General features: G+C 62.6%; 4 protein-coding genes across 5 annotated transcripts; 3 read left to right on the forward strand and 1 right to left on the reverse strand.

Moving 5' to 3' along the window:
- The first annotated feature begins 122 nt into the window (after positions 1 to 122).
- CDIPT (CDP-diacylglycerol--inositol 3-phosphatidyltransferase) lies at positions 123 to 2,381 on the forward strand. 2 transcript variants are annotated; one of them, XM_061374491.1, is made up of 6 exons: positions 123 to 225; positions 306 to 440; positions 1,004 to 1,157; positions 1,292 to 1,373; positions 1,817 to 1,898; positions 2,230 to 2,381. In XM_061374491.1, exons 1-6 carry the CDS (start codon positions 180 to 182, stop codon positions 2,379 to 2,381), a joined length of 651 nt encoding a protein of 216 aa, XP_061230475.1. In that variant the 5' UTR covers positions 123 to 179. The 2 variants fall into 2 exon arrangements, with proteins under 2 accessions (XP_061230475.1, XP_061230570.1); XM_061374586.1 differs by having other exon boundaries at positions 1,292 to 1,366; positions 1,810 to 1,898.
- Positions 2,382 to 3,498: 1,117 nt separating this feature from the next.
- Positions 3,499 to 6,698, reverse strand: MFAP4 (microfibril associated protein 4). The gene is made up of 6 exons (XM_061375027.1): positions 6,675 to 6,698; positions 6,155 to 6,221; positions 5,413 to 5,573; positions 5,160 to 5,256; positions 4,190 to 4,372; positions 3,499 to 3,746 (listed from the first exon to the last, which is right to left on the reverse strand). Exons 1-6 carry the CDS (start codon positions 6,678 to 6,680, stop codon positions 3,499 to 3,501), a joined length of 762 nt encoding a protein of 253 aa, XP_061231011.1. The 5' UTR covers positions 6,681 to 6,698.
- Positions 6,699 to 7,375: 677 nt separating this feature from the next.
- LOC133223047 (mucin-2-like) lies at positions 7,376 to 19,170 on the forward strand. The gene is made up of 12 exons (XM_061373454.1): positions 7,376 to 7,514; positions 11,017 to 11,285; positions 12,572 to 12,667; positions 12,759 to 12,914; positions 13,554 to 13,631; positions 13,730 to 13,783; positions 13,907 to 13,939; positions 14,081 to 14,131; positions 14,413 to 14,508; positions 14,583 to 14,688; positions 14,802 to 19,059; positions 19,142 to 19,170. The coding sequence occupies exons 2-12, from the start codon at positions 11,038 to 11,040 to the stop codon at positions 19,168 to 19,170; spliced, it is 5,205 nt and encodes a 1,734-aa protein (XP_061229438.1). The 5' UTR covers positions 7,376 to 7,514; positions 11,017 to 11,037.
- A 51-nt stretch (positions 19,171 to 19,221) lies between these two features.
- On the forward strand, positions 19,222 to 22,240 carry LOC133223949 (uncharacterized protein DDB_G0271670-like). Its single transcript, XM_061375147.1, has 4 exons — positions 19,222 to 19,496; positions 19,599 to 19,988; positions 20,786 to 21,722; positions 22,105 to 22,240. Exons 1-4 carry the CDS (start codon positions 19,272 to 19,274, stop codon positions 22,107 to 22,109), a joined length of 1,557 nt encoding a protein of 518 aa, XP_061231131.1. The 5' UTR covers positions 19,222 to 19,271; the 3' UTR covers positions 22,110 to 22,240.
- The last annotated feature ends 1,769 nt before the right edge of the window (positions 22,241 to 24,009 follow it).

Raw genomic sequence — 24,009 nt, forward strand, 5'->3', positions numbered from 1 at the left:
TCGCCATAGCAACGCTGCTCTGCCGGAACCGGAACCCCCGCCATTGAGCCATCCCCACCCTCTTCCTCCGCGCTGATTGGTCCTCGCCCTCCTTCCCGTCCTGTGATTGGCTGAAGCCGTGTGGTGGGGGGCGGGACGTAGCGCCGCTTCCTCCCTCTCGGTCTTAAAGGCGCCGCGCAATGGCGGGCGGCGACAACGTCTTCCTCTTCGTTCCCAACGTTATCGGTGAGCGTTTAAACGGGCGTTTGCGGGGGGTGGGACGGGGGGGGACGGGAGCGTTTGGTGACGCCCGTTCCGTTCCGCAGGGTACATCCGCATCGCCTTGGCCGCCGTTTCCTTCTATCTGATGCCCCTGCAGCCCGGCCCAGCCGCGGCCTGCTACGGCCTCAGCGGCCTCCTGGATGCGGTGGACGGGCACGCGGCGCGCGCGCTGGGGCAGGGTGGGCGGGGCTTGAAGGGATGGGAGGGGCTTAAAGGGGTGGGAGGTGTTTAAGGGAGTGGGCGGGGCTATGGGGTGGGAGGGGCTTGAGGGGGTTGAACCACGTGGGGTCCCTATGGGTCTTGCCCTACAAGTGGACGTTTCCATCCCTTAGATTTTGCTGCCATGCCCCATAGAAAGGTTTCATTGCCCCATAGAGGGGTTTCCCTGCCCATAGAGATGTTTCCCTGCCCATAGAGGGGTTTCCTTGCCCCATAGAGAGGTTTCCCTGCCCATAGAGGGATTTCATTGCCCCATAGAGGGGTTTCTCTGCCCCATAGAGGGGATTCCCGACCCCGTAGCGCCCCATATGGGGGGTTCCCGGCCCCATAGCACTCCATATGGGGGGATCCCTACCCCACAGCGCCCCATGAGGGGGGTCCCTACCCCATTGCAACCCATAGGGAGGGTTCTGTGCCCCATAAGGCTCCATAGTGGGGGTTTCCCTGCCCCATAGCGCCCCAGAGGGGGGGTTCTGTGCCCCGTAGGCCCCATAGCGCCCCATAGCCGCTGTGGGTCCCGCAGGCTCGCGGCTCGGCGCCATGCTGGACATGCTCACGGACCGGCTCTCCTCCATGTGCCTGCTCCTCAACCTGGCCCTGCTCTACCCCACGGCCGCCCCCCTCTTCCAGCTCAGCATGGCCCTGGACGTGGCCAGCCATTGGCTGCACATGCACTGGTGGGCGGGGCTGAGGGAGGGAGGGAGGGTGAATGGGGCTCTGCTCCAGCAGGGGGCGGAGCCTGATGCTTAGCCAATGAGGAGGAGGGCCTGGGGTGGGCGTGTCCCGCGCTGACCCCTCCCCCCTCCCGCAGCACCACCCTGGAGGGGGGGCGGAGCCACAAGGCCGTGGGGGGGGCGGCGCACCCCGTGTTGAGGCTGTACTATAGCTCCAGGGTGAGAGGGGAAGGGGAGGGGCTTAAGGGGTGGGAGGGGCTTAAAGGGGTGGGACTTGGGTGGGATGGGTTTAAAGGGTGGGAGGGTTTTAAAGGGTGGGAGGGGCTTAAAGGGAGGGAGGGGCTTAAAGGGTGGGGGGCTTAAAGGGGTGGGGTTTAAATGGGGTGGGAGGGGTTTAATGGATGGGAGGGGTTTAAAGGGGTGGAACTTGAATGGGATGGGAGGAGTTTAAAGCATGGGAGGGGCTTGAAGGGGTGGGGCTTGAATGGGTGGGAGGGGTTTTAAGCATGGGAGGGACTTAAAGGGGTGGGCCTTGGATGGGGTGGGAGGGGCTTAAAGGGATGGGAGGGGCTTGGAGGGGTGGGAGGGGCTTGGAGGGGTGGGAGGGGCTTGGAGGGGTCCCCTGGCTCTCCATTGGCCCCCATTGTGTCCCCACCCCCCAGGCGCTGCTGTTCCTGCTCTGTGCGGGCAATGAGGGTTTCTATGGGTGCCTTTACCTGCTGCACTTCGGGGAGGGACCGGCCGGTGAGTACGGGGGGGAACGGGAATGGGGGGGAATGGGAATGGGAATAGGGGGGAATAAGGTGGGGATGGGGTGGGAATGGCGGGGAATGGGATCAGCTACACTGGGAGGGGATTGGGATGGACTGGGCTACACTGGGGCACTGGGGAGTCATTGGGCTGTACTGGTCTATGATGAGGGGGTCACTGGTGTATACTGGGGGTCTATACTGGGCCATAGTGGTCTATGGGGGGGTCTATACTGGTCTATTGGGGCCTTTACTGGTCTATGGGGTGTCTGTACTGGTCTATACTGGTCTGTGTGGGTCTCTGACGGTGCTTTTGCCCCCCGCAGTGGTGCCGGGGGGGCCGGGGCTGTTCCGGGCCGGGCTCTGGCTCGGGGCCCCCTTGGCCGTGCTCAAAGGGGCCCTGAACCTGGTGCAGCTCGGGGGGGCGGCGCGGAGGCTGGCGGCCATCGACCGGGCCGAGCGCGCCAAGGGGCACTGAGAGCGGAACGGGGCCAAAACACCCAGAAACGGGCAAAAACACCCCGGAAACAGCGAGAAACGGGCAAAAACACCCCGAAACAGCCGGAAACGGGCAAAAACACCCCGGAAACAGCGAGAAACGGGCAAAAACACCCCCAAAACAGCCAAAAACCGGCAAAAACACCCCGGAAACAGCGAGAAACGGGCAAAAACACCATGGAAACAGCGAGAAACGGGCAAAAACACCATGGAAACAGCCAAAACCGGGCAAAACCAGTCCTGAAACACCAAGAAACGCCCCCAAACACCCCCAGCCCGTTCCGAACCCTGCACCCCCCCCCTTCATGGACTCAACCCCCCTCAGGGACCCCAAATCCCCCCTTGGACCCCCCCACACCAAGGACCATGCAGGCCCCCCCCCCCATTAAAGTGGTGCTGCCCAAGCGCGGTGTCTGAATGCTGGCAATGGGGGGGTAACGGGGTCCCCCCTGCCCTAGAGAACCCCATAGACTCCCCACACACACTCCTCACTCCTCAGCCAATCACCATGTGCATTTAATATGACGTCACGCCTTCCGTGTGTGGGGAGGGGGGGTGTGCACTGTGTGCCAGCAGGGGGTGCTCTTTGGCGGTGCCATCAATAGGGGGCGCTGTTTGGCGATATGACCAGCAGGGGGCGCTCTTTAGCGTGGCCATCACTAGGGGGCGCTCTTTCGCGGTGCCATCAATAGGGGGCGCTGTTTGGCGGTATGACCAGCAGGGGGCGCTGTTTAGCGTGGCCATCAATAGGGGGCGCTCTTTGGCGGTGCCATCAATAGGGGGCGCTGTTTGGCGGTGCCATCAATAGGGGGCGCTGTTTGGCGGTATGACCAGCAGGGGGCGCTGTTTGGCGGTGCTAGCAATAGGGGGCGCTGTTTGACGGGATGACCAACAGGGGGCGCTGTTTGACGGGATGACCAACAGGGGGCGCTGTTTGGCGGTGTGACCAGCAGGGGGCGCTGTTTGTCGGGTTCGTCAGCAGGGGGCGCTCTTTGGCGGTGTCGTCAGCAGGGGGCGCTGTTTGGCGGTGCCATCACTAGGGGGCGCTGTTTGGCGGTGCTATCGATAGGGGGCGCTGTTCCCCTGCCCCGCTCCCGTCAGAGGCGCCGGATCTTCATCTCGCTGCGCTTGAGGGAGTAGTGGAAGCCCTTCCAGCGGGCCCAGTTGAGGCCGTTGCCGTAGGAGAGGTGCGCCCCCCCCAGGTAGAAGCCGTTGAGGTTGGAGAGGTGGCAGCTGCGGAACCACCAGGCCCCCGAGGAGAGCGCGGCGCAGCTCTGCGCAAACAGGTCCTGGTCCCGGTCGAACGTCGAGAACTTCTGCCCGTGGTGGTAGCTCAGGGCGTCCCCTGCCGGAACGGGGGGTGGGGTGACCCATAAGTGGGGGCTCTATGGGGCCTGAGCCATAAGTGGAGGTGGTGACCCATAAGTGGGGGTTGTGACCCATAAGTGGGGGCTCTATGGGGCCTGACATGTTAGTGGGGACCTGACCCATAAGTGGGGGTTGTGATCCATGAGTGGGGACCTGACCCATAAGTGGGGGGTCTATGGGACCTGACACATAAGTAGGGGACTCTATGGGGCCTGACACATAAGTAGGGGTTGTGATCCATAAGTGGGGGGCTCTATGGGGCCTGACACATAACAGGGGGTTGTGACACATAAGTGAGGGGCTCTATGGGCCCTGCCCCATAAGAGTGGCTCTCTTTCCATGGGCCCAGCCCCATAAGTGTGTGTCGCAGCCGTACGTGCCCCATAGACGCGTCTCCCCCTGGGTGTCCCGGGTCCGTACCTGCCCCCCCGTCGCGGAAGCCCTGCACGTGCAGGCTGTACCCGTCCTCCTCGGCGCTCACGGCGCCCGGCGCCAGCGCGAAGGAGCCGTAGGTGGCGGCGGCCGAATTGTTCTGGAAGTCCTCGAGCTCCACGCGCAGCTCGTAGGGGGCCTGCAGGGTCAGCAGGTGCAGGCTCTGCAGCCCTGGGGGGACACGGGGACAATGGGGGGCGCTGTGGGGCGCTATGGGGCACTATGTGTCCCTATGTGTCCCTATGGACTCTATGGACCCCTATGTGTCCCTATAGCCCCACTCTCCCCCAGCCAGTACTCTCCATCCGCCCTCCCGAAGCCCCTCTTGTAGGGGGCCTGCAGCTCGTAGGGGGCCTGCAGGGTCAGCAGGTGCAGGCTCTGCAGCCCTGGGGGGACACGGGCCGCTATGGGGCGCTGTGGGGCGCTATGGGGCGCTATGGACCCCTATGTGTCCCTATGGACCCTATGTGTCCCTATAGCCCCACTCTCCCCCAGCCAGTACTCTCCATCCGCCCTCCCGAAGCCCCTCTTGTAGGGGGCCTGCAGCTCGTAGGGGGCCTGCAGGGTCAGCAGGTGCAGGCTCTGCAGCCCTGGGGGGACATGGGCCGCTATGGGGCGCTGTGGGGCGCTATGGGGCACTATGGAGCCCTATGTGTCCCTATGGACTCTATGGACACCTATGTGTCCCTATGGACGCCTACGGACCCTATGTCTCCCTATGTGTCCCTGTGGACCCTATGGACCCCCATGTGTCCCTATGGACCCACTGCACCCCTATGTGTCCCTATGGACCCCTATGTGTCCCTATGGACGCTATGGACCCCTATGTGTCCCTGTGGACCCTATGTCTCCCTATGTGTCCCTATGGACCCTATGGACCCCTATGTGTCCCTATTGACCCCTATGTGTCCCTATGTCCCCCACATCTCCCTATGTGTCCCTATAGCCCCTCTCTCACCCAGCCAGTACTCTCCATCGGCCCTCCCGAAGCCCCTCTTGTAGTCATCCCAGCCTCGGAAGAAGCTCACGGAGCCATTGAAGCGCTTCTGGAACACCTGCAACGGCAGCGGGGGGGGGGGGGCAGACCCATATATATAGGGCGCTATAGGGCGCTATGGGGCTCCATAGGGCTCTATGGAGGCGCCCATAGAGCGCTATGAAGCCCTCCGAGCCGCTAGGGGGCGCCGCGGTGCGGCGGGGGGGGGCGGTACCGTCCAGACGTGCCCTTCCGTGCTCATGTCGCAGTAGACGGGCACGGGCGCGGCAGCGCCCCCTGCCGGGTAGATCAGGTGGACCCCGTCGGAGCGCGCGCCCCGCGCGTGCACGTCCTGGCAGTCCCGGGGGGGGGGCGGCGGGCACGAGCCGGGGGGGGCTGGGGACAATGGGGGCCATAGGGAGCAATGGGGGCCATAGGGAGCAATGGGGGCCATAGGGAGCAATGGGGCCATAGGGAACAATGGGGGCCATAGGGAGCAATGGGGGCCATAGGGAGCAATGGGGGCCATAGGGGAAAATGGGGGCCATAGGGAGCAATGGGGGCCATAGGGAACAATGGGGGCCATAGGGAACAATGGGGGCCATAGGGAGCAATGGGGGCCATAGGGAACAATGGGGGCCATAGGGAGCAATGGGGGCCATAGGGAACAATGGGGGCCATAGGGGATAATGGGGGCCATAGGGAGCAATGGGGGGGCCATAGGGAACAATGGGGGCCATAGGGAACAATGGGGGCCATAGGGAACAATGGGGGCCATAGGGAATAATGGAGCCCATAGGGATACACCCCATACATCCCATACACCCCATATCCATACCCACATCCCATTCCCTTCCCCATACATTGTGTATCCCATTTCCCATATCCCCTATACCCTACCCCATGTACCCCACACCCAATACACCCCATATCCCGTATCCCATCCATCCCATAATCCCCCCCTGCCCACTGCTCACCATGGGGGTCAATGGGCTGCCCCTCTCCCAGTGCCACCAGTGCCACCAGCACAGCCACAGCCAGCACCTGCGGCACACAGGGGCCGTATGGGGTCAGATAGGAGGTGTATGGGGTCATACAGGGCTTATATAGGGGGTATATGGGGTCATATAGGGGGTATATAGGGGTATATGGGGTCATATAGGGAGTGTATAAGGGCAATGGGACCATATAGGGGCCGTATGGGGGGGGAACAGGGGCCGTATGTGGGGCTCAGAGCCTGTGGGGGGGTTTCGGAGGGGCTCTGGGGCCCTATAGGGGCTAGACTGGGGCCCTATGGGGGCCATATAGGGGCTATGGGGCCGTATAGGGGAGGTTATGGAGCACGGAGGGATGCAGGGAGGGGCTTGGAGGGCGCTATAGGGGCTGTATAAGGGGGCTGAAGGGGTATATGGGGGGCTTAGAGGCTATGGGGGGGGGTCAGGACCCTATAGGGGCCCCTATAGAACCCTATGGGGAAGGGGGGGGGGTCCCAGTTACCTCCATGGCGGCCGGAGCAGCTCTGGATGGAGCGGGAAGAGGCCCCTATAGGGGCACCGGGAACAATGGGGGCCCCTATAGGGGGAAAGGGCCTTGGGACCGCCCCTTTATAGGGGAAGGAGCCCGAGCCTGGCCTCTCCATAGGGGAAACACCCTATGGGATCCCCGATATAGGGCCCTATACCCTTAAACGCGCCCCTTTATAGGGCCTTTAGGCTTAGCCCCACCAATCTATAGGGCCCATACCCTCAAACCTGCCCCTATATGTGGGAAAGAGCCTGGCTTTGTGCCCTCTATAGGAGCTTTAGCCTTAGCCCCGCCCATCTATAGGGTCCGTGCCCTTATCCCCGCCCATCTATAGGGCCTTCGGCCTTAGCCCCGCCCCTCTATGGGGCCTGTGGTGTTAGCCCCGCCCATCCGTAGGGCCCGAAGGCGGTCCCCTCACAAGATGGCGGCGGCGCGCAAGGCACGCCGGGAAATGTCGTTCTTTAGGGCGCCTCCTGCGTCCGGTGTAACGGAGAGCGGACTACGACTCCCGGCGTGCACCGCAGGGGAGCCGCCGCCGGAGGAGCCACAAGATGGCGGCCGCGCGCGGGGTACCCTGGGAGTTGTAGTCCGACTTCCCCTTGCGCCCTACGGGGAGGGGGGGCCGCATAAAGAACTACATTTCCCGGCGGGCTTAGCGCGGCGAGGCGGGGGCCCGCGCATGCGCCCTGAGCGCGGCAGGGCAGTTCGGCTATCGGCCGGAAGAGGAGGCGGTGTCGCGTGGCGTCGCTCCGCGTTCCGGTTGTTCGGGCCTCGGCCGCCGCGGACGGAACTCGTTGGGCCCCATCGGAGCCGGTGAGGCCCCGGGGCTGGCGTTGGGGACCGTTAGCGACCGTTAAAAACCGATAACGACCGTTAGTGGGCGTTCGACGGGGGGGTGGGGGGGTGCGGGTTCCTGAGGGAAATGGCGGTTTCTGAGGGGAAAGGCGGGGGGGGGGGGAGGAAGGGAGTTTTGAGGGGAAAAAAGGGGGGTTTGGGAAAAGGCGATGGGGAAAGACGGGTTTTGGGAGGAAAAAATGGGATCGAGGGGGGATTGAGGGGAAAAGTGGGGGCTTGGGGAAAAAGGGGTTTTGAGAAGGGAAAAGCGGGAAGTATGAGGGGAAAAATGGGGATTTGTCGGTTTCCTGAGGGAAAAAGGGGAGTTTTTGAGGGGAAAAATATTGGGGAAGAAAAGGCGGGTTTAGGGTGGGAAGTGTGGGATTGGGGAGGAAAATGGGATTTGTGAGGGAAAAAGTGGGGTTTATTATGGAAAATTGGGTTTATGGGGAAAAGATGAGCTTGTGAGGGGAAAAGCGGTGTTTGGGGGAACAAAATTGATTTTATGACGGGAAGAGTGGGATTTGTGATGGAAAAGGGGGATTGTGAAGTGAAAAGTGGGAGTTTTGAGCGAAAAAGTGGGGTTCATGAGGGAAAAGTGGGATTCATGTGGGAAAAAGTGGGATTTATGAGGGCAAAAGTGAGGTTTTGAGGGACAACGTGGGTTTAATGAGGGAAAAGTGGGCGGTTTGGGGGTAAAAGTGGGATTTATGAGGGAAAATTTTTTTTTAGGAGAAATACGGATTTTATGTGGGAAAAATGGGATTTACGAGAGGAAAATGAGGATTTAAGAGGGAAAAAGTGGGACTTATGAAGGAAAAAGGTGGGATTTGTGAGGGAAAAAGTGGGCTTTATGAAGGAAAACGTGGGATTTGTGAGGGAAAAAGTGGGGTTTGTGAGGGAAAAAGTGGAATTTATGAGGGAAAAAGTGGGGTGTATGATGGAAAAGGTGGGGTTTATGAGGGAAAAAGTAGGATTTTTGAGGAAAAAAGTGGGATTTATGAGGGGAAAAGTGGGGTTTATGAGGGAAAAATGGATTTATGAGGGAAAAAGTGAGGTTTGTGAGGGAAAAAGTGGGATTCATGAGGGAAAAAGTGGGATTTATGAGGGAAAAAGTGGGGTTTATGAGAGAAAAAGTGGGGTTTATGAGGAAAAAAGTGGGGTTTGTGAAGGAAAAGTAAGGTTTATGAGGGAAAAAGTGGGGTTTATGAGGGAAAAAGTGGGATTTGTGAAGGTAAAGTGGGATTTATGAGGGAAAAGGTGGGGTTTGTGAAGGAAAAGTAAGATTTATGAGGGAAAAAGTGGGATTTATGAGGGAAAAGGTGGGGTTTGTGAGGGAAAATGTGGGCTCTGAGGGAAAACATGGGATTTATGAGGAAAAAGTGGGATTTGTGAGGGAAAAGTGGGGTTTGTGAGGGAAAAGTGGGGATTGTGAGGGAAAAAGTGGGGTTTGTGAGGGAAAAAGTGGGATTTATGAGGGAAAAATGTGGTTAATGAGGGAAAAGGTGGTGTTTGTGAGGAAAAACACCGGATTTATGAGGGAAAAAGTGGGGTTTGTGAGGGAAAAAGTGGGGTTTGTGAGGGAAAAAATGGGATTTATGAGGGAAAAAGTGGGATTTGTGAAGGTAAAGTGGGATTTATGAGGGAAAAGGTGGGGTTTGTGAGGGAAAATGTGGGCTCTGAGGGAAAAGTGGTATTTGTGAGGGAAAAAGTGGGATTTATGAGGGAAAAAGTGGGGTTTATGAGAGAAAAAGTGGGGTTTGTGAGGGAAAACATGGGATTTATGAGGAAAAAGTGGGATTTGTGAGGGAAAAGTGGGGTTTGTGAGGGAAAAATTGGGGTTTGTGAGGGAAAAAGTGGGATTTATGAGGGAAAAATGGGGTTAATGAGGGAAAAGGTGGTGTTTGTGAGGAAAAACACCGGATTTATGAGGGAAAAAGTGGGGTTTGTGAGGGAAAAATTGGGGTTTGTGAGGGAAAAAGTGGGATTTATGAGGGAAAAATGGGGTTAATGAGGAAAAAGGTGGTGTTTGTGAGGAAACGGATTTATGAGAGAAAAAGTGGGGTTTGTGAGGGAAAAAGTGGGGTTTGTGAGGGAAAACATGGGATTTATGAGGAAAAAGTGGGATTTGTGAGGGAAAAGTGGGGTTTGTGAGGGAAAAATTGGGGTTTGTGAGGGAAAAAGTGGGATTTATGAGGGAAAAATGGGGTTAATGAGGGAAAAGGTGGTGTTTGTGAGGAAAAACACCGGATTTATGAGGGAAAAAGTGGGGTTTGTGAGGGAAAACCCCAGACTTTAGGAGTCAAAACTAGTGTGTTTGAGGGAAAAAAGTGGAATTCTTTGTGGGACAGAAGCGGGATTTATGAAGGAAAAAGAAGAATTTACGAGTGAAAAGTGGGATTTACGAGTGAAAAGTGGGATTTATGAAGGAAAATTGGGGTTCAGGAGGGAAAAGTGGGGCTTTTACTGCAAAAAGAGGGGGTTTGGGGGAATAAAAGTGGGGTTTAGGAAGGGAAACGGGAAACAGGGAGGAGGGCATGGGGGTGCAGGGGGTTATAGAGGGGTATAGTGGGGTGAATGGGGGGTATAAAGGGGGTATAGGAGGGGTGCATGGAGAGGAAGTATAAGGGGGTAAAAGGGGTGCATGGGGGTATGGGGGGGATATAAAGGGGTATAGTGGGGGTAAAAGGGGTACATGGGTATAGAGGGGGGATATAAAGGGGGATAGAGAAGGTAAAAGGGTACATGGGTATAGAGGGGGGATATAAAGGTATAGAGGGGGGTTAAAGGGGGTATAGAGGGGGTAAAAGGGGTACATGGTATAGAGGAGGGATATAAAGGGGGATAGAGGAGTGTAAAAGGTACATGGGGGTATAGAGGGGAATATAAAGGGGGGGAAAGGGGTACATGGGTATAGAGGGGTTATAAAGGGGGGTATAGGGAGGGGTAAAAGGGGTACATGGTATAGAGAGGGGATATAAAAGGGTATAGAGAGGGGTAAAAGAGGTACATGGGGGTATAGAGAGAGAATATGAAGAATAAAAAAGGGGGATATAGAGGGGAGTAAGAGGGGTATAGAGGGGTTGTAGCAGAGGTATAAAGGGAGTATGGAAGGGGTGCATAGAGGGGGCTCAAAGGGGTGCATAGAGGGAAGTACAAAGGGGGGGTATAGGAGAGTAAAAGGGGTGCATAGGGGGGTGTGTAGAAGAGGTATAAAGGGAACATGGAAGGCGTGCATAGAGGGGGGTCTAAAGAGGGGTGTATAGAAGGGGGATATGAAACGGGTTATAGAGGGGGTGTATAGAGGAGGGGTGTAAAGGAGCCTATAGAGGGGGGTCTAAAGAGGGGTATAGGAGCGCATGTAAAGGGAGCATCAATGTGCACAGAGAGGGGCTCTAAAGAGGGTCATAGGGAGGGTACGAGAGGGGGTTTGGGGGGGTTATAAGGGGGGCGGGGGGGTCCCTGACGCGCCCCCCCGCAGGCCCTTGGCGCGGCGCCCGCCATGTACAATGGGATCGGGCTGCCCACGCCGCGGGGCAGCGGCACCAACGGCTACGTCCAGCGCAACCTCTCGGCCCTGCGGCACAAGAAGGGGGGCGGCGGAACCGAGCCCCCCCCCGGCGAGGAGGAGCTGCGCAGGCTGGAGGCCGGGCTGGCCAAGAGGCCCAACCCCGACATCCTGGACCACCAGCGCAAGAGGAAGGTGGAGCTGAAATGTCTGGAGCTGACCGAGCTCATGGAGGAGCAGGGGTGAGCCTGGCCTTATGAGCCCATGGACACCTATGGGGGAGAGCCCTATAGACACCTGTGAGAACCCTATATGTACCTATGGGAGCCCCTAAACACCCCTAAATACAGCTCTGAAATGTCTGGAGCTGACCGAGCTCATGGAGGAGCAGGGGTGAGCGTGGCCTTATGAGCCCTATGGACACCTATGGGGGGGGAGCCCTATGGACACCTATGGGGGGAGCCCTATAGGTTGGTTTGTACCTATGGGAGCCCCTAAACACCCCTAAATACAGCTCTGAAATGTCTGGAGCTGACCGAGCTCATGGAGGAGCAGGGGTGAGCCTGGCCTTATGAGCCCATGGACACCTATGGGGGGAGCCCTATGGACATCTATGGGGGGGAGCCCTATAGGTACCTATGGGAGCCCCTAAACACCCCTAAATACAGCTCTGAAATGTCTGGAGCTGACCGAGCTCATGGAGGAGCAGGGGTGAGCCTGGCCTTATGAGCCCTGTGGACACCTATGGGGGGGAGCCCTATGGACATCTATGGGGGGGAGCCCTATAGGCACCTATGGGAGCCCCTAAACACCCCTAAATACAGCTCTGAAATGTCTGGAGCTGACCGAGCTCATGGAGGAGCAGGGGTGAGCCTGGCCTTATGAGCCCTGTCGACACCTATGGGGGGGAGCCCTATGGACATCTGTGGGGGGGAGCCTTATGGACACCTAGGGGAGGGAGCCCTGTAGACGCCTATGAGAGCCCTATGGACACCTATGGGGGGGAGCCCTATAGGCACCTATGGGAGCCCCTAAACACCCCTAAATACAGCTCTGAAATGCTTGGAGCTGGCTGAGCTCATGGAGGAGCAGGGGTGAGCAGAGGGGACCCCTGTGGATAGCTATGGGAGCCCTATGGACCCCTGTGGGACCTCTGTGTACGCCTATGGGACCCCCAAAACGTTCCTAGAACCCTCAGATTGCATCTCTGAGCCCCCCATGTACACTTCTGGGAATCCCGTAACACAGCTCAGAGACACCAAAACTGCCCTTTTACACCCCAAAATGCATCTCTGAGAGCCAAAATTCACCTCTAAGACACCAAAACCTCCTTTTTGGGCCCCCAAACCGACCCCCAACCTCCAACACTCACCTCTGACACCCCCAAAATACACCCCATGGACCCCCAGAGCCCCTCTCTGACCCCCAAATCCCACTCCCCATACCCCATTTGGAGCCCCAAACACCCCCTTTTCCCCCCCAAACCCCCTTTTCCCCCCCAATCACCCCCTTTTTGCCCCCCCCACAGCTACGCCGAGGGCGAGATCCAGGAGAAGGTGGCCACGTTCCGCATGATGCTACTGGAGAAGGACGTGGCTTTGGGGGAACCCGAGCAGAAACCAACGTGAGCCCCCCCCCAAACCCCTTTTAACCCCCCCCAAACCCCATAAACACCCCATTAACCCCCCCGACCCCTTTACCCCCCTCTTTTATAGGGTGACAGAGACCCATCAGCTGGCTGAGGCCAATGAGAAGAAGAACGAGCGGCTCCGGGCCGCCTTTGGCATCAGTGACACCTACGTGGATGGCAGCTCCTTCGACCCCAGCCGCCGCGCCAAGGAGGCCCCCCCCGAGCCCCCCAACCCGGCCCCGTGAGCACCAGGGGGTTGGGGCGCGGGAGGGGGGGATTGGGGTTCAGAAGGGATTGGAAGGGGATTTGGGGGCAAAGGGGGTGGGATTTGGGGGGACAAGGGGGGGGTTGGGGTTCAGAAGGGATTGGAAGGGGATTTGGGGGGCTCAGGGGGTAGGATTTGGGGGGACAAAGGGGGGGGATTGGGGTTCAGAAGGGATTGGAAGGGGATTTGGGGGGCTCGGGGTGGGATTTGTGGGGACAAAGGAGGGGTTTGGGGTTCAGAAGGGGGAGTTGGGGGTCTTAAACCCCTTTAAATCCCTTTAGGAGTCCTGAGTATGGGGTTTAGGGGAGATATGGGGGATTTTGGGGTATGTTTAGGGGAGTTTGGGGTTCAGAAGGGGGTTTGGGGGGTTAAGGGGTGTTTTGAGCCCAGAGTATGGGGTTTAGGGGAGATATGATGGGTTTTGGGTTACAGGAGAGGGTTTTGGGGGGGTTTATGTGCGTTTTGGGGTTCAGGAAGTGCTTTGGGGGGTATAAACCCTCTTTGGAGTTCAATGTATGGGGTTTGGGGTACACAGGGCAGGTTTGGGGTGGTTTCGGGGTCACTTTGTGCCCCAAACCCCCTCTGACCCCCACTGGTGCTGTGCCCCCCCCCCAGTGCTGTGAGGGACTCATCCAGCTCCCGCTCGCCCTCCCCTAAGCAGAAGAAGAAGAAGAAGAAGAAGGATCGGGGCAGGTCAGGGTGCTTATTATGGGATGTAGGAGTCTATTATGGGATGCATGGCGATTATTATGGGTTGCAATGAGGGGTCTCATCCATACCCCCCCCCCCAGGTCTGCCAGTCGCTCTGGGGAGAGGAAGAAGAGCTCCAAGAAGAAGAAGCACAGGTGGGGAGCAGAGCCTCTATGGGGCAGAGCCTCTATGGGGCAGGGGGGCTGTGGGGCAGAGTCTCTATGGGGCAGCCCCTCATTTACCCCATTACCCCCCTTCCTTTCTCCTCTCATTGCTAGGTCTGAATCGGAGGCCAAGAAGCGGAAGCACCGGTGAGGGTGGGGGGGTTTCCTATGGGATTTAGGGAATCACTGGGAGGGGGTGTTCTGGGGGGGGGGGAAATGGGTTTTGAGGGTGCTGTGATGATGTCACTGATGTCATTGATGATATCATTATTGCCCCACCCCCCCCAGCTCTCCCAGCCCCAAAAGCAAGCACAAGGCCAAAGAGAAGAAGCGGAAGAGGTAAGAGGTGCCCCCCCCCCAACCCCCATTGACCTCCAAGCCCCCCATTGCCCCCCAAGAACCACAACTTGGGTCCCCCCAGACCCATCTTGTGCCCCCCCCACCTTGTCCCCCCCATATCCTCCTTGTGACCCCATGAACCCCCCTTCCCCCCACCCCCCTTTGTGCCCTTCCCTGCCCCCCCACTCCCCCTTTTACTCCCTTTTACCCCCCTATCTTCTCCCCCCAACTTGTGGGTCGCCCCCTTCCCCCCCCATTGACCCCCGCGATGCCCCCCCCAGATCCACCAGCGAATCGGCCTCTCAGAAGAGCCGCCGCGAGGGCCCCTCTTCCTCCCCCGCCGCCTCCTCCTCCTCCTCCACTTCCTCCCGCAGCCGGTAAGTCCCAACCCCCCCTTTCTTATACCCCCCCCCCCTTGTTACCCCCCCCCAACCTTACCCCCCCCCCGCAGGTCCCGCAGCGTCACCGCCGCCACCCACCAAGACACCGAAGAGCCGGGGCCGGTCTCAGCCCCAGCCCCGGCACCGGCACCACCGGGCCCGGCCCCTGCACCGGAGGTGAGCCCCGGAGGGGGGGCGCGGCGGGACCGTGTGCGTGGGGGGGGGACCCCCCCTTTCCTCTCTATACCCACCCCTATTGACCCCCCCGTTCTGCTCTGTGTGTCCCATAGGAGCTGCCAGCGCCGCCGCTCGCCCCCGAGGAGCCCCAGGCACCGGCGCCGGTTGTGAGCCCCCCCCCGGCAGCACCAGCAGCGACCCCCCCATCACCAACACCAGCACCAGCACCGGCACCAACAACAACCGAACCGGCCCCACCGGCACCGGCACCAACCGCACCCACGCCGCCCCCCGCCTCCTCCCCAACCCCATCCCCCCCCCCAGTCATACCCCAGCGCCGCGCCCCCCGCTCCCCATCCCCCTCCCCGTCCCCCCCCCCCCGCCGCGCCAAAAGCCCCCCCCCGGCCGTGACGTCATCGCGCCGTGACCGCTCCCTCACCCCCCCCGCGCCGCCCCCCCCTTCCTCCTCCTCCTCCTCCAAGCGCTCCCGCGCCCGCCGCTCCCGCTCCCGTTCCCGCCGCCGGTCCCGCACCCCCCCCTCGCGCTCCTCCCGCCGCCGCTCCCGCTCCCGCCGCCGTTCCCGCACCCCCCCTTCCTCCTCCCGCCGCCGCCGCCGCTCCCGCTCCTCCCGCCGCCGCCGCTCCCGCTCCCGCACCCCTCTCTGGCGCCCCAACTCCACCAGCCCCATCCGCTGGCCCCTGCCCCGCTCCCGCTCCCGTTCCCCGGCCCCGCGACGCCGCTCCCGCTCCCCCCGCGCTTGGTCCCGCTCCCGCTGGGCCCGCTCCCGCTCCCGCCGCCGCTCCCGCTCCGGCACGCGCCGACGCTCCCGCTCCCGCCGCCGCTCCACCTCCCGCAGCCGCTCCGGTTCCTCCCCCTTGCCCCGGCGCCGCCGACGCCGCCGCTCCCGCTCCGATTCCTCCCCCAGGTCCCGGCGCGGGCGCTCCCCGTCCACCCCCCCCCGCGGCATCAAACGGACCCGCGCCGCCTCCCGCTCCCCCTCCCGCCAGCGCCGCCGCCGCAGCTCCACGCGCTCCCCCCCACCTCCGGCACCCCCTTCCCAGCCCCCATCCAACACCACCACCGCCGCCACCACCCCCGCCGTGTCCCCCCCCAAACCCAAGCCCCCCTCCCCGGCACCCCCCCCGGCACGCCCCAAGTGGGTGCCCATCGCCGAGCTGCACCCGGCAGCCCCGCAGCCCCCCCCCGGCTTAGCCAAAGCTGCCACCGCCACCCCCTCAGCCCCAGAGGCCAAAGCGGCTGCACCCAAATGGGTGCCCATCGGGGGGGGCCCTGCGCAGCCGGCGCCCCCCGGCACCGAGGGTGGGGGCAGTGAGGGGCAAGGCGAGGTGAAGCCGCAGCCGGAGGCCAAAGCGGGCACCGGTGACACCAAAGCGGCTCCGGTGGCGCCGGCGCAGCCCAGCCCCAAGGCGACCCCCGTGGCAGCAGCAGCAGCAGCACCGGTGACCCCCCCTAAGGCCGCGGACACCAAAGCCACCCCCGAGGCCAAAGCAGCAGCGCCGGTGACCCCGGTATCCCCGGCTCTACCCAAGGCCATGCCCGTGGTGGCACCGGTGAGCACCCCCAAGCCCGAAGCGAAGCCCATAGCACCCAAACCAGCGCCAAGCCCCGCGGCACCGGCCGGCACCCGGGCACCACCACCGCCACCACCACCACCACCACCCCCGAGCACCCTCAAGCCAACGGCAGTCCCCAAACTGTCCCCCGGTGCCCCCAGCAAACTGGGGACCCCCCCACCGCCCCCCCCGGGGTTACCCAGAGCCCTGACGGCCAAGCTGCTGCCGGCGGCGCGCCTGGGGCTGCCCTCGTCACCGGTGGCGGCGTCGGTGCTGCCACCGCCCCACGGGCACCGGCTCCTGCCAGGGCACAGGGCGATGGCGATGGCAGCACCCACCGGCGGCACCATGGGCGTCAATGGCGGGGGCACCGTGGCAGCGGCTGCTAAAGCCACCCTGGACACCGGCACCAAGGCCACCGCGGCTGCCGTGGCCACCGCTACGGATGCCGGGGCTGCCAAGGGCACCGTGGACAGCGGCACCGGCGTCGCCACCGCTAAGGCCACCGTGGACGCCGTGAGCGGTGCCACCACCATTGGAGCTGCCTCCAAGGCCACCGTGGCCACCGCCATGGCCGCCGCCAGTGCCACCACCACCACCATGGCCACCGCCATGGCCACCAACAGCATTGCAGCCACCAGCTCCAGCGCCACCACCACCAAGGCCACTGCAGACGCCATCACCAGCGTCACCACCGTGGATGTCACCGGTGCCACCACCACCAAGGCAACCGCTGTGGCCACCGCTATGGCTGCCAGCGCCACCACAACCAGCGTCACCACAACCAGCGTCAGCACCGCTGCAGCCACCTCCAAGGCCACCATGGACACTGCCACCGGCGTCACCGCGGCTGCCAGCGCCAGCGCCACCAGCAAGGCCCCCATGGATACAGGCACCGGTGTTACCATGGCCACCACCAAGGCCCCCATGGATACAGGCACCGGTGTTGCCATGGCCACCACCAAGGCCCCTGTTGGCCCCACGGGTGCCAGCGCCACCACGGTCACCGGTGCTGGTGCCACCACCATGGCCACCAAAGGCTCTGTCACCGTCACCGCTGCGGATGGGGGCATCAAGTGTGCGGCTCTCAGCCCCAGTGCCACCAGTGCCACCGTCACCACCGTGGCCATCAGCATCACCAGTGCAAGCAGTGTCTTCAGTGGGCCCAGTGTCACCAGTGTGCTGAGCCGGCTGGCTGCAACCAGTGCCACCAGTACGACCAGTGTGCTCACCAGTCCCGGTGTCACCAGTGCGACCAGTGCAGCCAGTGTCACCATTGCTCCTAAGGATACCAATGTCACCAGTGTCTTGAGCCGTCCGAGTGCTACCAGTATGACCAGTGTGATCACCAGTCCCAGTGTCACCAGTGCTCCCAGTGTCCTCAGTGCTACCAGCATCACCAGTGTCCTGAGCCGTCCCAGTGTGACCAGTATGACCAGTGTGCCCACCAGTCCCAGTGTCCTCAGTGCGACCACTGCTCCCAGTGTCACCAGTGTCCTCAGTGCGACCAGTGCTCCCAGTGTCACCAGTGTCCTCAGTGCGACCAGTGCTCCCAGTGTCACCAGTGTCCTGAGCCGTCTCACTGCAACCAGTGTCACCAGTGGGACTACTATGACCAGTGGAACCAGTGTCACCATTGCTCCTAAGGATACGAGTGCCACCAGCGTGCCTATGGGTCCCAGTGTCACCAGTATCCTCAGTGCTCCCAGTGTCACCAGTGTCCTGAGCCGTCCCAGCACGACCAGTATGACCAGTGAGCCCACTGCTCCCAGTGTGACCGTTACTCCTAAGGATGCCAGCGTCACCAGTGGCACCAGTGGCCTGAGCCATCCCAGTGCGACCAGTCTGACCAGTGCGCCCTCTAGTCCCAGTGTCACCAGTGGCCTGAGCCGCCCCACTGCCACCAGTGTCACGAGTGCTACCAGTGTCCTCAGCGCCACCAGTGTCACCAGCACTCTCAGTGTCACCAGTGTCCTGAGCCATCATACTGTCACCAGTGTCACCAGTGCAGCCAGTATCCTCAGTGGTCCCAGTGTCACCAGTGTGCTGAGCCGTCATACTGTCACCAGTGTCACCAGTGCAGCCAGTATCCTCAGTGGTCCCAGTGTCACCAGTGTGCTGAGCCGCCTCACTGCAACCAGTGCGACTAGTGTCACCAGTGTGACCAGTGTTCTTACTGGTCCCAGTGTCACCAGTGTCCTGAGCCGTCTCACCGCAACCAGTGTCACCAGTGCGACCAGTATGAGCAGTGTCCTCGGGGGTCCCAGTGTCACCAGTGTCCTGAGCCGTCCCAGTGCGACCAGCATGACCAGTGTGCCCACTGGTCCCAGTGTCACCAGTGTCCTGAGCCGTCCCAGTGCGACCAGTATGACCAGTGTGCCCACTGGTCCCAGCGTCACCAGTGTCCTGAGCCGTCCCAGTGTCACCAGTGTGACCAGTATGACCAGCGTGCCCACCGGTCCCAGTGTGACCAGTATGACCAGTGCCACCAGTGGCCTCAGTGCTCCCAGTGTGACCAATATGACCAGTGTCACCAGTGGGGCCAGTATGACCAGTGGCCTCAGTGCTCCCAGTGTAACCAGTGCCGGTGCCACCATCGCCACCCACGTGACCAGTCCTGGACGTGTCCCCATCGCTCCCAGTGTGACCAGTGCTCCCAGTCCTGGTGCCGCCATTGCCACCAGTGTGACCAGTCCTGGACGTGTCCCCATTGCTCCCAGTGTGACCAGTGCTCCCAGTCCTGCTGCCACCATTGCCACCAGTGTGACCAGTCCTGGACGTGTCCCCATCGCTCCCAGTGTGACCAGTGCTCCTAGTCCTGGTGCCACCATTGCCACCAGTGTGACCAGTCCTGGACGTGTCCCCAGCTCTCCCAACAGCGCCAGTGCTCCCAGTGGCACCAGTATGACCAACGCTCCCGGTATCCCCAGTGCTGGATGTGTCTCCATTGCCACCAGTGCTCCGAGGGACACCAGTGCAACCAGTGTCACCAGTGCCACCATCGCGTCCATGGACACCAGGACCACCAGTGCTCCCAGTGTCACCAGTGCGACCAGTATCACCATTGCTCCTAAGGATACTGGTGTTCTCAGTGTCACCGTTGTTCCTAAGGATACCGGTGCTCCCAGTGTCACCAGTGCTCCTAAGGATACCAGTGCAACCAGTATCACCAGTGCTCCTAAGGATACCATTGCGTCCAGTGGCACCAGTCTGACCAGTGCTCCCAGTATCACCGTTGCTCCTAAGGATACCAATGCTCCCAGTGTCACCGTTGTTCCTAAGGATGCTAGTGCTCCCAGCGCCACCAGTGCTCCAAGTATCACCATTGTTCCTAAGGATACTGGTGCTCCCATTGCCACCAGTGCTCCCAGTACCACCGTTGCTCCTAAGGACACCAGTGCTCCCAGTATCACCATTGCTCCTAAGGACACCAGTGCTCCCAGTGCTCCCAGCATCACCAGGGCCGCCGCGGACACCACAGCCCCCGGCATCACCGTCGCCGCTCCGGACACCAGCGCTCCCAGTACCGACAGCGTCCCTATGGAGACGGGCCCTGACATCACTGCTGACGTCACCGCTGACGTCACGGCCGTGCCCAAGGGTGGCTCCTCCTCCTCTTCATCCTCGTCCTCCTCCTCCTCCTCTTCCTCCTCCTCCTCCTCCTCCTCGTCCTCCTCCGACTCCGACTCCAGCTCCAGCTCCTCCGAGTCCGGGCCCCCCTCGCCGGCACCGCCTGGCCCCGCCCCTGACGGGTAAGTCACGCCCCCTTCCCTCCCATAGAAGGGCAAGCCACGCCCCTCATTTGCATGCACCCACCCACCCCCACCCGGCTCTGCGCCCTTTGGGTGAGCTGCCTAGCCCGCAAGCCACGCCCCTTCTGCCTGGCCCCGCCCCTGTCGGGTAAGACACGCCCCTTCCCTCCCATAGAAGGGCAGGCCACGCCCTTCATTTGCGTGGACACCCCCCCCACCTCCTAACCCTTTGGGTACTCCTCAAGCCACGCCCCCTCTGCCTGGCCACGCCCCTTGTCCCCAGGGGCCCCTACTGCAGTCTGAGCCCCATAGGGCTCCATTATGGGGTTCCCTGTCCCCATGGGTGCCCCCACCCCGACCTGCACCCTGTGAGGCTCCCCCCTTCCCATGGGTGCCCCCCCCCTATCTGCACCCCATAGGGTTCCATTATGGGGCTCCCCCTCCCCATGGGTGCCCCCACCCCGATCTGCACTCCATAGGGCTCCCTTATGGGGCTCCCCCTCCCCATGGGTGCCGTTACCCCCCCTCCCCATCCCTCACCGCCCCCTCCATTGTGCCCCCCACAGGTCCCCCAGTGCCAGCACCACCACCACCACCACCACGGCCACGGAAGGGCCGGCACCGGCAGCCCCGGCACCCCCGGCTCCGGCAGCCCCGGTGACCCCGGCCCCAGCCCCGGAGCCCGCGGCGGCCGCGGCGGCGGCACCGGCACCGGCGCTGCCATCGGCAGAGACCCGGGAGGGCCGCCCCGCCACCGTCACCCGCCGCAAGCGGCGCCGCTCTTCCTCCTCCTCCTCTTCCTCCTCCTCCTCCTCCTCCTCCTCCTCTTCCTCTTCCTCCTCCTCCTCCTCTTCCTCTTCCTCCTCCTCCTCCTCTTCCTCCTCCTCCTCCTCCTCTTCCTCCTCTTCTTCCTCTTCCTCCTCCTCCTCTTCCTCCTCCTCCTCCTCCTCCTCGGCCCCTCCCGCTGCTGCCGCCGCTGCAGCTCCCACCGCCCCCCCCCAGCCTTCCTCTTCCTCCCCGCCCCCTCCTGACCCCCCTGACCCCGCCAGCGCCCCCCCAGCGACCCCCACCCCCTCCAAATCCCCCCCTCCCCCCACCTCCTCCGCCCCCCCTGCTTCCACCCCCACCCCCTCCACTTCCACCCCCACCCCCACCACCACCTCCTCCTCTTCCTCCTCCTCATCAGAGCCCCGCCCCCCGCTCCTCTCCCTGGTTCCCGCCAAAACAGGGGGCGTGGCCACGGCCGCCACGCCCCTGGCGCGCCCTCCCGGCTCTCTCCTCGCCCTCCCCACTGCCCCCTCATTGGCCCGCGGCATCGCGGGGGGCGGGGCCAGGCCCTCGCCCCGCCCCTTGGCCCCCCCCGGCTCCCTCCTCAGCCTCACCCCGACCCGGGCCGGGGGTGGGGGGGGCGCGGCTGGGGGGGGACTGACCCCGAGGGGCCCCTTCCCCCTGCTGGGGGCGGGAGGGGGTGGGAGAGCAGGGGGCGGGGCTTTCCCGCGCCCGGCCACGCCCTTTTTGGCCACACCCCCAGGCCGGGCGGGAGGGGGCGGGGCTTACCCGCGGAGCCCCGCCTCCTCCTCCTCCCCTTTCCTGCGCGGGGGGGCCGGGGGGGTGTGCGGGTTCCGGTCCTGCCTGCATCGTTTCCAGGGTAACGGGCTTATGGGATGCGGCGGACGTATGGGTGGGAGCTGCCTGCACCGTTTCCATGGTAACGGGGGCCTCGGGGGGGCGGGCTTCGGGGGCTGCGGCGGCGGCAGCCGATTGGTCGGGCTGTGCGGGCAGCGGGCATCCCTGGCGGCCAATTGGGGCGCAGGAGGGCTGGGCGGGGTGGGCGGCGGCGGGGGGGGCTGCTGCTGCCATCACCATCACCACCATCACCCCCCCCATCTCCATCCCCGCGTCGGGGGCGGGGGGACCCCACCGCGAGCCCCCTCCCCATTCGCCATCACCCCGGCCATGGCGTCCCGCATGGCCCAGTATGGGATGGGGGGGGCCCAGTACAGCCTGGGGGGCGGGGGGGGCTCTTCCTCCTCCTCCTCCTCCTCCTCTTCCACCTCCCAGTATAGCGTGGGGGGGGTGTCCCAGTACAGCCTGAGCTCGGCCCAGTACAACACCGCCTTGTCCCAGTACGGCAGCGCCCAGTACCAGTACGCCATCAGCGCCCAGTACGCCCAGTACGCGCAGCTGGCGGCCTCCCAGTACCCGGCCAGCGCCAGCAGCAGCGCCAATGAGGTGACCTCGTACACGGCCACGACCACGGCGGCGGGGGGTGGTGGCACGGGGGGGGACTCCCAGTATAGCACCAGTGCGGCCCAGTACGCGGCCAGCGCCGCCCAGTACGCAGCATCCGGGGCAGCGGCCGCAGCGGGAGGGGGGGCCACGGATGCGGCCCAGTACAGCACTGGGAGCCAGTATGGGGGGCAGTGGGGGGATGTGGGGCAGGAGGCGGCGTGGGGCAGCTCCGGGGTCACCTGGGGGTCGTGGGTGTCGCCTGCCCCATAGAGGGTCCCTGTTGCCCCACCCCCCAACCCCTCCCCCCCCGTACATACGTGTGCGGCCCACACGTGACACGCGACACGCGTGTGGAAGGCGCGGAGGCCTCGGCGGCGCCCCTCCCCCCCCACCGTGGGATCGGGCCCAGGTGAGGAGGAGGGGGGGGAGGGGGGCTCCTATGGGGCACGGGGTGGGGGAGGGGTGGGGGGGTGGTAGTGCTATGGGGCACAGTTAGGGGGCAGAGATGTAGGGGTCTGTGTTGTGGATGTTGTGTCGATTTAGGGGGGGTTGTCGCTTATGGGGTCTATAGGGAGGGAGGTATCTGTGGGGTTCCACTTAGGGGTCAGAGCTATAGGGCCCGTTGTTATCTGGGTGGGGAGGGATCTATGGGGTTCACGTTGGGCCCACTTACGGGGCAGAGCTATAGGACCCATTGTTACTTCGGGGGGGGATCTGTGGGGCCCATGGGGTTCACGCTGGGCCCGCTTAGGGGGCAGAGCTATAGGGCCCATTGTTATTTGGGGGGGGGAGGGATCTATGGGGGGAGGCCTATGGGGTGTGTTCTTATCACTTATGGGGCCCGTGTTGTGCTCACTTAGGGGGCAGAGCTGCAGGGCCCATTTGGGGCAGTTGTTTAGGGCCCATGGGGTGGGTTCGACGGATGGGGCTCGTTGCGCTTACTTAGGGGGCAGATGGATGGGGCCCGTGGGGTGGGTGCTGTGCCCGGTTGGGGGGCAGATCTGTGGGGCGCTTTGTGCTCTTTCCTTAAGCTGCTCTTAATGGTGGTGGTTGTTGGGGGGTGGGCAAAGACCCCCACTTGTGGGGCAGCAATGTGGGGCTTAGTCATTTGCATCAGCAGTTGGGGGGGCAGAGCAGTGGGGCTGGCAGTAGGATGTGGGGCTTGAAGGGGTGTTATGGGGCTGGCAATAGGATGTGGGGCTGGGAGGGTGTCTGTGGGGCTGTCAGCCAGGTGTGGGGCGGTCTATGGGGCTGGCATCAGGCTGTGAGGCTGCCTGTGGGGCTGGCAGCCAAATGTGGGGCGGGGAGAGGAGCTATGGGGCTGACAGTAAGGTGTGGGGCTGGAAATGGGGTCTGTGGGGCTGGTAGCAGGCTATGGGGCTCAGTAAGACGTGGGGCTGGAAAGGGGCTCTGTGGGGCTGGTTGTGGGGCTGTCAACAGTCTGTGGGGCTGGCAGCAGGATGTGGGGCTGTCTATGGGGCTGGTATCTGTCTATGGGGCTGCCTGTGGGGCAGCAGCACCCACTCCATGGGGCAGGGAGGCGGGGAGGGGGGGGTTATGTTGGTACCACCCGCGCCGTGGGGCAGCAGCAGCGCCGTGGGGCTGACCCCTGTCCCCCCCATCAGCCACAAGCAGTGCCCGCGCCGAGGACCAATCAGCTGCTCCCATGGGGCCCCCGCAGTGGCCGGTGGCCGGTAGGTGTGGGGCATGGCAGCCAATGGGCAGCCGCGGGGCAGCCAATGGGGTGGCCGATGGGGGCAGCT

This window comes from Neopsephotus bourkii, unplaced genomic scaffold, assembly GCF_033783945.1.
Source record: "Neopsephotus bourkii isolate Nb327-2 ecotype Australia unplaced genomic scaffold, CSIRO-AGI_Nbou_v1 NB_26, whole genome shotgun sequence".
Lineage (NCBI taxonomy): Eukaryota > Metazoa > Chordata > Aves > Psittaciformes > Psittacidae > Neopsephotus > Neopsephotus bourkii.